The following is an 11717-nucleotide window of genomic DNA, read 5'->3' as shown; positions in this document are numbered from 1 at the left end:
AACCCGGCTTGTAGTTGTGATTATTTTTGTAAATTTCAGTTTCGCCCTATTCACCCCCCCCCCCCTCTAGGCGACTATCAGGAAGCAAGTTAGAGTTCATCATCCACACAAGAACATCATGACGACCGACAGGCCGCTTGAGCTACTCCACATGGACCTATTCGGCCCGATAGCTTACATAAGCATCGGCGGGAGTAAGTATTGTCTTGTTATTGTGGATGATTATTCTCGCTTCACTTGGGTGTTATTTTTGCAAGAAAAATCTCAAACCCAAGAGACCTTAAAGGGATTCTTGAGACGGGCTCAAAATGAGTTCGGCTTAAGGATCAAAAAGATTAGAAGCGACAACGGGATGGAGTTCAAGAACTCACAAATAGAAGGCTTCCTTGAGGATGAGGGCATCAAGCATGAGTTCTCTTCTCCCTACACACCTCAACAAAATGGTGTAGTAGAGATGAAGAATAGAACTCTACTTAACATAGCGAGGACCATGCTTGATGAGTACAAGACTTCGGACCGGTTTTGGGGGGAAGCAATCAACACCGCTTGCTATCCTCAAGAAGACATCATATGAACTCCTAACCGGTAAAAAGCCCAATGTTTCATATTTTAGAGTCTTTGGTAGCAAATGTTTTATACTTATTAAAAGAGGTAGAAAATCTAAATTTGCTCCTAAGGATGTAGAAGGCTTTTTACTTGGTTATGATTCAAACACAAGGACATATAGAGTCTTTAACAAGTCCACTAGACTAGTTGAAGTTTCTTGTGACATTGTGTTTGATGAGACTAACGGCTCTCAAGTAGAGCAAGTTGATCTTGATGAGCTAGATGATGAAGAGGCTCCGTGCGTCGCGCTAAGGAACATGTCCATTGGGGATGTGTGTCCTAAAGAATCTGAAGAGCCTCCACAAGCACAAGATCAACCATCTTCCTCCATGCAAGCATCTACACCAACTCAAGATGAGGATCAAGCTCAAGAGGATGAAAATGAAGATCAGGAAGATGAGCCACCTCAAGAAGGAGACAATGATCAAGGGGGAGATGCCCATGATCAAGACAAGGAAGATGATGAGGGTCCAAGACCACTACACCCAAGAGTCCACCAAGCAATACAAAGAGATTATCCCGTGAACTCCATCCTCGGCGATATTCATAAGGGGGTAACCACTCGATCTCGTCTTGCTCATTTTTGTGAACATTACTCTTTTGTGTCTTCTATTGAGCCATACAGGGTGGAAGACGCATTAAGAGATTCGGATTGGGTGTTGGCAATGCAAGAGGAACTCAACAACTTCACGAGGAATGAGGTATGACATCTTGTTCCACGTCCTAATCAAAATGTTGTAGGAACCAAGTGGGTCTTCCACAACAAGCAAGATGAGCATGGTGTGGTGACAAGGAACAAAGCCCGACTTGTGGCCAAGGGATATTCACAAGTCGAAGGTTTGGATTTCGGTGAAACCTACGCACCCGTAGCTAGGCTTGAGTCAATTCGTATATTACTTGCCTATGCTACTTACCATGGCTTTAAGCTCTATCAAATGGACGTGAAAAGTGCCTTCCTCAATAGACCAATCAAGGAGGAGGTCTAAGTTGAGCAACCTCTCGGCTTTGAAGATAGTGAGTACCCTAACCATGTCTATAAACTCTCTAAGGCGCTCTATGGGCTCAAGCAAGCCCCAAGAGCATGGTATGAATGCCTAAGAGATTTTCTTATCGCTAATGGCTTCAAAGTCGGCAAAGCCGATCCTACTCTCTTTACTAAAACAATTACAAATGATTTGTTTGTATGCCAAATTTACGTTGATGATATCATATTTGGTTCTACTAACAAATCTACATGTGAAGAGTTTAGTAGGATAATGATTCAAAAATTCGAGATGTCTATGATGGAGGAGTTGAGGTATTTCTTAGAATTTCAAGTGAAGCAACTCCAAGAGGGCACCTTCATTAGCCAAACGAAGTACATTCAAGACATACTCACCAAGTTTGGGATGAAGGATGCCAAGCCCATCAAGACACCCATGGGAACCAATGGGCATCTCGACCTCGACACAGGAGGTAAATCCGTAGATCAAAAGGTATACCGGTCAATGATAGGATCATTACTCTATTTATGTGCATCTCGACCGGATATTATGCTTTTCGTATGCATGTGTGCAAGATTCCAAGCCGATCCTAAGGAAGTTCACCTTAAGGCCGTGAAACGAATCTTGAGATATTTAGTTTATACTCCTAAGTTTGGCCTTTGGTACCCCAAGGGATCCAATTTTGATTTAATTAGATATTCAGATGCTGATTGGACACGGTGTAAAATTGATAGAAAGAGCACATCAGGGACTTGCCAGTTCTTAGGAAGATCTCTGGTGTCTTGGGCTTCGAAGAAGCAAAATTCTGTAGCTCTTTCTACCGCCGAAGCCGAGTATATTGTCGCAGGTCATTGTTGCGCGCAATTGCTTTGGATGAGGCAAACCCTTAGGAACTATGATTACAAATTAACCAAAGTTCCTCTTCTATGTGATAATGAGAGTGCAATCTGCATGGCGGATAATCCCGTTGAGCACAGCCGCACTAAACACATAGTCATTCGGTATCACTTTTTGAGGGATCACCAACAACGGGGGGATATCGAGATTGCTTATATTAACACTAAAGAACAATTAGCCGATATCTTTACCAAGCCATTAGATGAGAAAATTTTTACCAAACTTAGGCATGAGCTAAATATTCTTGATTCTATGAATTTTGATAGATATTTTTGCACACATAGCTCATTTATATACCTTTGATCATCTCTCTTTCATGTGCTATGACTAATGTGATTTTCAAGTGTATTTAATGCTAAGTCATAGATTGAAAGGGAAATGTAGTCTTCGACGAAGACAAGGCTTCCACTCCACTCCATCAAATTATTCATCCTTCGCCGTGAATCTACACCACTCTCTAATTTGGTATAATCTTCACTCACATATTATTTGCCAAAGGGGGAGAAAGTTTTATAAGAGCTTATATTTCACTCACAAGTATCCGTTTTTGGCGATTCATGCTAAAGGGGGAGAAAGTATTAGCCCAAAGCAAAAGGACCGCACCACCACCAATTTCAAAAATGTAGTCTTTCAAATTTGTATTAAAAGAAGGTTTTTCAATTAGTATCTTATTTTTGATAGAATTTTCAAATTGGCATAACCCTCTTCAAAATTAATATCTAAAACCCTCTTGAACACTAAGAGGAGAATTTGATTGAGGGGGGGTTTATTTAATCAAAGGAAAAACATTTAAAACAAGGGGAGAAAATTTCAAATCTTGAAAATGCTTCTACAAATCTTATTCATTTATCTTTGACTATTTGCAAAAAGACTTTGAAAAGAATTTTCAGAAGAATTTGCAAAAACAAAACAAGTGGTGCAAACGTGGTCCAAAATATTAAATATGAAGAAACCATCCATGCATATCTTATGAAATGTATATTGGTTTAATTCTAAGTAACCTTTGCACTTACCTTCTGTAAACTAGTTCGATTCTGCACTTATATATTTGCTTTGGTTTGTATTGGCATCAATCACCAAAAAGGGGGAGATTGAAAGTGAAATAAGCTCACACCTTTTTCCTAAATGATTTTGGTGGTTGATTTACCAACATAAATAATTGGACTAACTAGTTTTCTCTAGATCATAAGTTCTACAGGTGCCAAAGGTTCACAATAAACCAGTACAAAGTTCAAAGAAAGGGTTCAAAATGAAAGGAGCAAGACAACCGAAAGGCAGCCCTTGTCTGGCGCACCGGACAGTCCGGTGTGCCACCGGATAGTGTCCGGTGCACCAGGGAACTCAACTCCAAACTCACCACCTTCAGGAATTCGGGGAGGCCGCTCCGCTATAATTCACCGGACTGTCCGGTGTGCCAAGCGGAGCAACGACTATAAGCGTCAACGGTCGTCTGCAACGCTACAGTGAAACAGTGAACAGTGCCACTGCGCGCGCAGAAGTCAGAGCAGGCGTCAGAAGGCGCACCGGACAGTGAACAGGACCTGTCCGGTGCACCACCGGACTGTCCGGTGGCCCCGTTGTCAGAAGCTCCAACGGTCGGAATCTAACGGCCCGGTGACGGCGCACTGGACTGTCCGGTGCGCCATACGACAGAAGCCTTCACCAACGGTCATTTTGGTGTTTGAGGCTATAAATACCCCCCAACCACCACACTTCAAGTATCCAAGTTTTCAGCCATCAAACCTCATACAAGAGCTCTAGACTTCATTCCAAGACACAAACAAAGAGATCAAATCCTCTCCCAAGTCCGGAATCACCCCAAACAAATTAGTGACTAGAGAGACTTTTGTGTTCTTTTGAGCTCTTGCGCTTGGGTCGTTTTTCTTCTTCCTCTATTCTTGTTCTCAACTCACTTGTAATCAAAACAAGAGACATCAAGTTGTGGTAGTCCTTGTAGTGGACTAAGTGTCCCATTTGATTGAAGAGAAAGGCTCACTCGGTCTAAGTGACCGTTTGAGAGAAAGAAATGGTTGAAAGAGACCCGATCTTTGTGACCACCTCAATGGTGAGTAGGTTTGCAAGAACCGAACCTCGGTAAAACAAATCACCGTGTCATCCGCTCTTGTTCGCTTGTGATTTGTTTTCGCCCTCTCTTTCGGACTCATTTATATTTATAACGCTAACTCCGGCTTGTAGTTATGCTTAAACTTTATAAATTTCAGAGTTACCTATTCATCTCCCTCTAGGCGACTTTCACATATCCAATCCCATTGCCGCAGCCCGGAACGTGCAGATGGCTGCCAGAGAGAAGCAGCAACATGCCTTCATGCTCCAGCCGCAACAACAGATGATGATGACAATGGCACAGTAGCAGCAACAAGCTCCTTCCAATCTGTTCGCCTACCCATATAACGCACACACTGGAACTGGAATGCTGTAGCGCTGCACAGAATCTGCTGTCTTGCTTTGACAAACAGCTTCCGTTATTTTATCCTTTTTTTTCTTTCATTTCTTTTCCATTGTAAGCATTGTGTTAGGTACGATAGTGTTTCAGAGTGAGATAATTCAAGCAAAAATCTGTACGGCCCCGTCTGAAAGCACCAAACATAAGTCATGCCACATTGCTACACAGCAAAAGTTTCCAGTCCTACAGTAGAGAACCAAAGCACGCATGTTTTAAACTACCAAACTATCAACCTCTATTGAAATCTTCTAGCCTTTCACACGCTAATTAAACAGATCATACGACAAGTTACAAAGGTTGTGCTGCTACAAGAAATTAACTTAAGCTCCCTAAAGCACTGTTTTCGTGGCCTGAGCATATACTAGACAAGAAACATCTCACATTGCATTGGTCATGATAGTTTCATTTTCTCTGCACATTCTGGCTGAGATTTTCCTGCAAAAACAGAACGGGTGTGTCAGTAACACAAGACTTCCATATTTGGCTGAGCTCACCAGTGGATGCCTACCTCACCGCCTATTTCAAAGTCTGGCCTATCTAAGTGACATAACAGTGTTTTGCACGTCCACCTATTTGTACAGGTGAGTTCAGCCTTAAGAAGCCTTGCTAACAAAATTTAAATTGTTAACAGCGGGCAACATTTATTACCTGCATGGGCCAACCTCAAAAGCTTTGGATAGTTTAAATCCGAGCTGTGCAATTGCAATCCTCAAGGCTGGTTCCATAGATCCACCCGTTGCAGCTTCCTCCAATGCAGAAAGGAACTCCTTTTGTGCTCTCACAGATGCAAAAAGTTGAGTTGGCTTATAAATCGTGCTTAAATCTGCTAACTGGGACAACACATGCAAATCAAAGTGGCAACGTAAGCTCCACAAGCTTATGTTAGACTCATTACTGAAAGATAACGGATACCCAGATACAATTGTTGGATCGCAAAGCATGAAAGGAGTAAGCTCCGGATTACATATATAGTCCTGGACTAGACCAACTTCCAACCTAATATGTAAAACAAATTATATTGAAATTACCTGTTGAAGCCAAGGCAGTGCCAAGTCAAAGAACTTCTTATTAAGAAATTGTTCAGCTATAACCCTCAAAAGCTCATTTGTCGTCTCACACGACAACTTTTCGAGAACTGGTCCAGTTCTATCCATTAGGTCAATCAGATCATCATAATCACCACAGTTCAGGGCTTCCATGTATGCAGGTTCCATGCCATCAGTATCTTGAAACTCACCAGGTTGATTTGAGGTGCACAATGCATTTCGCAGTCCAGATTGTTCACAGGAACTGGTAAATGAAACTGGATAAGTCCCTTTAACCCCTGATGTTCGACTTCTTGCTGAGCTTGGATCACATCTTCCCAAGTTACCCTCTAAGCTCACAGGCCCAAGCTTCCTAACTTTACTGCGAACATGATCCTTTCGAAAATCAGCTCCCTCTTTACAACACATGTTTGAGCCCCGAGATGGTAGATCACGCATCCACTTCTCATGTTTCAACTCTGAGATTGGTGGTGGCTTGTAGTTAACATCCATAGATGATCTAGGTGTAGAAGTCGAAAGCCTAGGCAAAGAAGAGACGCTTTGGTTCTTAAAATGCTTGGAGCCAGGAAGATGATACCGGCTTTCGCTCTGAGTAATTGTATATACAGTTTTGTCTGCAGCATTCTCCAAGTTGTGCACCTTCAAATTTAGCACTGACATGTTCTCTGCTGAGCTGGCCATAAATTCCTACAATGAGGGGGGATCATTTGAGAAAAAATATATAAATTCACTTCTTTACATACATGGTCTCTTCATATGAATTTGTAGATGGTGCACAGATTTTCCTACATGATGCAGTGGAAAGGTAAAACTTGGCAGAATTTTATGACAATCATCCTTACTATCAATAAGCACTGCCATTTTTACTTAAATTGGCAAGTGGAGAGCTTGAGGAAAGCAACATGTCAAAATAGGACAACAGATCATAAATAACCAAGAAGCTTAACAATATTGTATGCTAGCATAAGAACATAAAGTGCACAATGAAGAACTGCAACTAATTTGAAATGGTATTATGCATCCATATAGCTGGAGTTATTAGCCTTGCATTATAACTTACACTATTACCACATTGATCGATATATATATATATATATATATATATATATATATATATATATATATATATATATATATATATATATATACGACTCATAATTAGGTAAATATAGACACAAATCAAATTGACGATATCTTCACAACTCAAAGCATGACAGTTACCTGCAACAAATCAAAAAAATTTGCTTGCTTCCTCTCCATCTCTTGAAGTTGCTTCCTAACAAGGGCCAATTCATTCATAGTATTCAGACAACAACTATGTGTGTCATGAGTAGTAACATCTGTAATTGTTGAGCCTATGCTCTTACTTTCTCGACCCCTGGGACATTGTTCTGTAACTTCTGCTGAATCACAATCTTCAGTGCATTCCTGAGCAGTAGTGACATGCTTTGTCTCAAAACTCCTGCTGGCTACTTCTGACACAGAGGAGCATTCTTGTTTATCATCTACAATGTCATAGTCAAACTTACTGTCTACATCAACACTTTCATATGCATTTCTCTTTGTATCTTTTAGGCTGCAGGCTTTACTGGATCCCTTCTCGTCATTATTAACCAGCGGTATCATACTCTGCTTTGGAACTGACACCTCAACACGCCAATCACCAGTCTTCATCCGTTGCAAATTTGCAGCATTGTTTATGGCTACTTTGTTAATAGATAAAGGAGACCTCCGCTTTGCTGAACTGAGAGAACTACCACTGATAACAGATACAGAAGGCCCATGATCTGTTCTCCTAAAAGAAGTATCTCTTGATCCTCCATCATGTATACTTCTGGCGTCATGATGGTCTCCAAAGTAGTTCTCTGTTAGAAGACATTGATGGACAATAGAAAATAAGCTGAGTTAGTGACTGCGATTAACTAAAGAGTAAAGACAAAATGCATAAACAATAAAGAGGACATGTGAAAAGAAACAGTAGAAGGATCTCATTAGCTAGCAGCATTACACGTTAATCACAAAGCATAAGGTATTAAAATGGTATTGTGGTATTCTTTATAGCCATTTAAACTCACATTTTTTTAATAATAGAACTCACAAAGAAAAGTTTGGAATCCACGAAAAAAATCTAAGAGCAATAACATTGCTGCCTCATCAGCAACTCGAATACTTTTGTAGTTAAATATGTGTAAATAATTAAGGGGTACTAAGGACCCTCTCATATTTGATTCTTTTAGTTGATTACCTCTGAATTAAGATGCTTAATCTTGGAAGAGATGGCAAATGAGAAGAGTGTTGCTTATATATACACAAACATCATGTGAGTTCTGATTAGCTTACCCTATTTATTTTGGTAATATTTTTTTAAAGAAAAACAAGAAAGATATATGCATGTTAACTTTTTATAAAATATAGATTAATGGATTTGAAATAAATCAAGAAAACAAACAGTGTTTTGTCTGTTTTTCTTAATATCAACTGTTAAATGTAAATTACATGAACATATTTTGTACCTTTTGTTGATGACCCAGCTTCTGATGGTTCAGGAGTATGAGACCCTGGAATAGCTTTCCACAGCTGAATTGCATGTATAATGGTGTCACGTACCGGTTTTACCTATCATAGGAGGCATTAAGTCAATAAAACATAAAAGGAAATATGTTACAGCATAAATTCCACAGGTGCAAGGGAGTGAAGAGATACAATACCTTGTCAAATTTACTACGCTCAAGGGAGCGAAGGCAGGAAGTTCTGAAAGAGGTAACCAAATACCCAGAACTGACCGCAATACTTGAAAGAGCTAGTGAGGCAGCCTTCCTTGTATTCCAGTCAGTACTCTTCAGCGCATCCATAATACTTGTTAGAGCTGATGATAATGCCTGCTCTGTGGAAGCACCTTCAGCCTGAAAAATAGGGGTGCATAAGTAGACTAACACAATGTAAGATCCTATGGTAGATTGGTAGTTACAAGCTATGAAATCGAACTGAAGATGAAGATTGTTACTGTACTTCATGAAAGACATTAAGAGGTGCTGTTGAATTTACACCATATATTAGTGACCCATCAATCTAGCAATGCAACACATGAACCTTAATTTTTTTGAAGCAAGAAAGGCATGCAAATTTGTAGAAAGATTGCAGTATTTCCAATCTGACTAACCATTAATTAAATAACAAGTATTACACAGAAGAATGTTTCTTTCTCATGATACAGATTACAAGGTCAGATGAATATGCAAAGTAATCTGTATAACATGGAAGACATGTGAAATTGTGCTTACACGTGAAGAGGTTTTAGTGGATTGACATTGCTTACACCAAAGCAAGAGTTCAAACCTGAATAATGCTTCTTATCAAGTCAATCGCAGCGGGCTTCGCCATGAAGTGGGGGTTCTTGAGCAGCTTAACAACACGAACAAGCATCTGCGGGAGCACAGGCCCAGGGAAGTAATTGCTCTCATCTATAACCTTGGCCAGGCACAGTGCTGCCCCAGCCTGAATATACCTATTCTGTTCACCCAGTGATTCAAACAAGGGGCGCACCAATGTCACCAACGCTGCACCACCATCCCCATAACTTCTGGCGCACATTGCAAGGGTACCACAAGTGTCAACACATGCATCTCTAACAACTGAATCGGTGTCCTTCAGGCGCTTAACTACACTGGACACCATTTTCGCCATGTGAGGTGCCAATAGGTTTCCATGTAGTCGTGCCAGTGTGCCAATCACCTTGATGCACTCCTTCCGCACTGCACTCTTCTGCTCAGCATCAGTGTCAATGACACATGACAAGAAGGGGCCAATCATGTCAGGGGCCAGGGTATCCGCCATCTTCTCGATCTCATCCAATCCAATCTGGTAAGTGTCTCTGTCTGCAATCTTGTTAACAGCTTGTACCAGCTTGTGCTTGAGCTCAAATATAGCCTTGCCCTTTGTAGTAACCGCGCTGGACTTCATCTTGGTGCTTTGATACTATCACCGGATAAAGCTCCTTGAACAGCAGCAGAGAGCTCACAGGAAAACTTACAAGGAGAGGGACAGTGCCTTCCCTAGCAGGGGAACAGAGACAGTGTTTCCTGTACCTTGCCCACCCATCCCTTTACCTGATCTAAAACACAAAACATACATGATTCGAATAAGAAATCAGATACACCTGGAAGACAACAAGTTTGGAGCATTCAGTAAGACATTGACAAATTTGAGCCCGAAAACAATCAGATTATCCACACCAAGATCCAATTGGAGCTTAGCCAACAGTTGAGAGCTAAATTTTCCGCAAATGAACACTAGTTCGATTCAGAAATGTACCGAAACAGAATAAAACCAAGCGTTAGTGAACTTCAGATAAGCAGCACCAGGCCCGTATCTCACGCTCACACCTGCCGCATTGCACGCCATTTGCGCATTAAACCCTAGAAACCTAGAGATCAGAGAGCAATCGGGGCACCTCCAAGCGAAAAACAAAATCACATGCAAGAGTAGCCTAAAAACGGAACGAAGCACACTATTGCCACCAACCATTGGGTGGGAGGGAAATTTTTGAAATCGCCGGTTCCATCCCCACTCCCGCGTGCCGTACCTACAAGAGGAACCTCACAGAAACTAAAGCGCATAGCGGAACAAGGGCACACACTTGACTTTAAGCAGCCGCAAAAGCCACGCAGGTTGAGAGGTTGGGGAGGAACAGCACGTACAACGGGAGTAGCAAGGATGCTCGGAGATCTCTCCGCGCGAGAGCCCCGCCCGGAGGAGGACCGCACGCCCAGTCTTCAAACGGAAGCCTCGGCCCTCGGCTAGTAGGGATTTGAATTGTCTGGGCTCCCTTCACTTCCTCTCTCTTTCTACACTTTTTTCTCCCTTTCTGTGTCTCTCACTCTCTCTCTCTCTCCCACGCCGAGAAGGAGAGCGCCAACTCCGAGAACAAGTACCACTTGAGTCTTCCCAACTCCTTCAGTCCTCCTGGGCCTCTCTGCCTCCGAGGCGTATCACCCACGCCGTTCTCGCGCTGACATGTGGGTCACGTGGAGAATGAAGCCCCACTTGTCATAGAGAGGAACGTCGTGAGCGGAGCAGTGATTAATTCGATCGAGGTGGCAAGTTGCGGCAGCTTTCGCGCTTTTGGGTGCCGGGATTCGGATTTCGACGTGGTTCTGTAACTGGCATGAGGACCACAGGGTCCTCGGCCCACGGATCAGTGACTGTGCCCGGAGATTCGCTCGCTAGTTTGAATCCTCTGCCACTACAAGACAGATACGGGAGCGCACGCGGGAGTCGTGTTGTGAATTGTGACGAAAGGTACGGGCCCACGGGCAAGAGACATAAGTATTTTCGAACTCATTCGATGGAGGTAGGGCCTTGCGACCTCGGGCCTCGCGGGTACTAGCTGCCAGCGGGCTAGACAAAAAAAGGCTGGCAGGACGGGCCCGTGGAGTCATATCTTTTAGTCACATACCGGCCCATTCGAGCCCAGCCTGGAATTCAAAAGTTCCATCACAGCGACGGCTTATGCTGAATTGAAGCAGATTACCCTCGGCAGTAAAAACACTATTTTTTTTGCACCGTATGATGTATGATGTACTGTTCTTAGAGTAAAGTTTGAATATATATATGATGTTAGATAATTTGTTGGAGATAGCCTTAAGGACTGTATTGTTATTCCCTTCCTTCCACGGATGTAGTATCCCTTAACCCCTGAGCGAGTCCCGACTATTTGACATC

General features: G+C 42.2%; 1 protein-coding gene across 5 annotated transcripts; it reads right to left on the bottom strand.

Annotated features, from left to right (window-relative positions):
• Positions 1-5048: 5048 nt before the first annotated feature.
• LOC100278719 (uncharacterized) lies at positions 5049-11279 on the bottom strand. Of its 5 annotated transcripts, XM_020540448.3 has the most exons (10): positions 10694-11041; positions 10518-10578; positions 10308-10411; positions 9333-10107; positions 8705-8899; positions 8510-8612; positions 7218-7861; positions 5979-6683; positions 5599-5780; positions 5051-5385 (listed from the first exon to the last, which is right to left on the bottom strand). In XM_020540448.3, the coding sequence occupies exons 4-10, from the start codon at positions 9954-9956 to the stop codon at positions 5328-5330; spliced, it is 2511 nt and encodes an 836-aa protein (XP_020396037.1). In that variant the 5' UTR covers positions 9957-10107; positions 10308-10411; positions 10518-10578; positions 10694-11041; the 3' UTR covers positions 5051-5327. The 5 variants fall into 5 exon arrangements, with proteins under 5 accessions (NP_001348270.1, XP_020396037.1, XP_035816397.1 ...); XM_035960504.1 differs by having other exon boundaries at positions 9333-10411; XM_020540447.2 differs by lacking the exon at positions 10308-10411.
• Between the last annotated feature and the right edge of the window lie 438 nt (positions 11280-11717).

The sequence above is a fragment of the Zea mays genome, chromosome 7, assembly GCF_902167145.1.
Source record: "Zea mays cultivar B73 chromosome 7, Zm-B73-REFERENCE-NAM-5.0, whole genome shotgun sequence".
Classification (NCBI taxonomy): Eukaryota; Viridiplantae; Streptophyta; class Magnoliopsida; order Poales; family Poaceae; genus Zea; species Zea mays.
This window is presented reverse-complemented; position numbering and strand designations above follow the sequence as displayed.

Coding starts and splice junctions, on each gene's coding strand:
- LOC100278719 (XM_008653054.2), bottom strand. CDS start 9,956: ATGAAGTCCAGCGCGGTTACTACAAAGGGCAAGGCTATATTTGAGCTC. Junction 6,684..7,217: donor ATTTTTTTGATTTGTTGCAG/GTAACTGTCATG, acceptor CCCTCATTGTAG/GAATTTATGGCCAGCTCAGC. Junction 5,386..5,598: donor TTTGAGGTTGGCCCATGCAG/GTAATAAATGTT, acceptor CTGTTTTTGCAG/GAAAATCTCAGCCAGAATGT.